The sequence below is a fragment of the Sinocyclocheilus anshuiensis genome, unplaced genomic scaffold (assembly GCF_001515605.1).
Source record: "Sinocyclocheilus anshuiensis isolate Anshui unplaced genomic scaffold, SAMN03320099.WGS_v1.1 C33112319, whole genome shotgun sequence".
Taxonomy (NCBI): domain Eukaryota; kingdom Metazoa; phylum Chordata; class Actinopteri; order Cypriniformes; family Cyprinidae; genus Sinocyclocheilus; species Sinocyclocheilus anshuiensis.
The window spans coordinates 1-2,603 of NW_015621782.1; the positions used below are offsets into that span (position 1 = coordinate 1).

Consider the following 2,603-nt stretch of genomic DNA (forward strand, 5'->3'; position numbering starts at 1 on the left):
TGGCACTGAAGACTGGAGTAATGGCTGCTGAAAATTGAGCTTTGCCCTCACAGGAATAAACTACATTTTGAATATTCAAATAGAATAAAGTTATTTTAACCTGTAAAAATATTTCACATATAAATAATCATACATCTTAATATGTATAAAATATAAATGTATAAAGTAATATATGTCTACCGTAATATAATATAAATCTAAAAAAATATAATGTAGGTTTCCAAACTTAACTGTGTATTATTCATTGATCATATGATGTGTGCTATACGTTCTGTACAGGTAGCGTCAGGGGGTCTCATACCTGCATGAGAACCTTAAGGCGGTCCAGGGGTGCGGTGCAGGTACGGGACACTGCACCAGCTCCACCTCCTGCTACCAGGTGTCGCCACAACATCCCCGTTTTCTTCTCCTCTGCCGTAAACTCATCAGGGACCAACATACTTTCCCCTACATCAAATATCTGCACAGAGGAAATGACATCATGTGGAGTGAGATTACATGCACAAGAGAATTTAATGAATGGACAATCAACCAGTTAGATGATCCATCAATAGGACTAGAAAAATTATTCTTGTGTTTCTGTGCTACAGAATCTCGAGATTACTGCATACTAAAAGATGAGAGGTATCTGTCTTACTCTTTTCCATGGATATTTATACATTTAGTTCAGTCCTTTTTATATCATCCAGTTTTAATATGACGTTAAATTGATCTTCATTGGTTTTGGGTGGCTGTATTTCATTTTTTTGATCCTCAAAATACAGAAACTGTAATTATGAATAATGACAGAAATCCAGAAATTTAATTTTTAAATCAAAGTGAAATTACTCTTCTGTGAAAAATATAAGTGTGATTTATCTGTTCACCTGGGGACACACAGTGTTAGAATAATCCATGAGGTGGACACATCTACCTCTCCTGGCTCAAAAAGGTCAAGTCGGTGACGTCAGAGCACCGTTGATCTGTTTGACAGGATCAGACAGTGACCCCCTTTTGTCCCATTCAGGAGTATTTCAAGTGCAAGGAAACACATTTAACTAAGTGGGCTTAGAAGGACTGAATGACTGAGGTGGCAGCACATCACCAGTTTAAATGAGATGTGTGGTGAATGCAATTTACACAGAATACAAAGACTGTAAAAAGCACCATAACCCCCTCAATGAGAGAAAGTTGGAGCTAAAAGCAAAGCTGGAAACTTTGAACTGTAAGGCACATGGCAGGATGGTGTGGTTTAGTTTTACCGTAGAGTGTTTCCAGTAGAGGATGATTTCAGGAATGTTGTCAGCAGGATGAAGCAGATGGTAATCTCTCCATTCATTCCAATCAATAGTCATCGTACCGTTTTTATCCATACTGTTCAAATTAAAAGACAAAAAGAGACCAAAACTAAATGTCAGGAACTTCTTTGGCTTTGGGTAGCAGCTTCTTATTTTTAAAAAAAGACCAGCTTACACTTTCTAAAATGTATACACACTTCCATAAAAACGGCTTAGATTTGCAAAACCTCTCCTGAAATTAATCATGTACAGTCAAGCAGCTAGAAAATAAAAATTATTCACATGCAAAAATGTCCCTGGTTTCAGCATTTCAGATCTATCGCATTTAGAATTCTTCTTTAATAATTTACGAAAACTTTCTTCTGCTAAGAGTTTCGTTGTTATTTGTCAAAAAATCCTAAAATATAGGCATCATTAGCTTACTTAATATTTCCAAAGCACTACCCACATGAGACAAAATAGCTTCTGAGAGAGAGAGAAAAAAAATTACCTCAAAAATGCAAAATGAAAACAGCACAGATGAAACAGCAGATGAAATGAAAAAGCAGAGCAAGGCAAACATGCAGGGATAAGACCACTACTTACTACATTATAGGGGCACATATATAACCCCTCCTTATTCTGATAAGATGAGCAGAGAGAGAGAGTGGGGGTGGGATCACAAGAAGGAGAGAGTGATAAAGAAACAGAGACAGAACGCGTACGACCAAAGACATTTACACACATACACAGAGACAGAAAATAAAAAATAGCAATTAGTTTGTATATGTGATTCTGGTTTCTTTTAGGAGCTCTAAAATGAGCTCTAAAAAACTCTTGGGTATTGGCTCGTCAAAGAATGTCAAATAAACATGCTGAAAAATCAGAACCAGGAGACGTGTTGTATAACACGTGCTGTTTTGAGGCGAGGGTTCCCAGTCAGGTCTGAATTATTAGCTGCGAATAAAAGGCTAAAGAGAATGAAGGGGGTTGAACAGATACAATCAATAAAACAAATTACCTCTTGAGGATCTTTTCAGCCTGTTCCTCAGATATATGAACCTCGAGGTCTCTTAGTGACTGCATGATCTCCTGTGAATCTATGCGACCTGCAGTTTTAAAAGGAAACGTGATTTTAACATCTAAAACAGTGGTTCTCAACTAGGGAGTCAAAGGTGGCCTTAATATGACTTCATATGACATAAGACAAAAAGAAAGACGACAAAATGAGCATTAAAGAGACTAAAACATCTATAATTCAAGACAACGCTCGTAATAGTTCACCAATACACTACTAACATACTTACCATCGTTCTTTTTGTCAAGGCTCTTGAAGACCAGCCTCAG

At 37.1% G+C, this 2,603-nt stretch overlaps 1 protein-coding gene across 1 annotated transcript; it reads right to left on the reverse strand.

The window, feature by feature from the left end:
* Positions 1-294: 294 nt before the first annotated feature.
* LOC107683277 (calcium-binding mitochondrial carrier protein SCaMC-2-B-like) lies at positions 295-2,596 on the reverse strand. The gene is made up of 4 exons (XM_016479334.1): positions 2,564-2,596; positions 2,278-2,365; positions 1,242-1,353; positions 295-460 (listed from the first exon to the last, which is right to left on the reverse strand). Exons 2-4 carry the CDS (start codon positions 2,340-2,342, stop codon positions 296-298), a joined length of 342 nt encoding a protein of 113 aa, XP_016334820.1. The 5' UTR covers positions 2,343-2,365; positions 2,564-2,596; the 3' UTR covers position 295.
* Between the last annotated feature and the right edge of the window lie 7 nt (positions 2,597-2,603).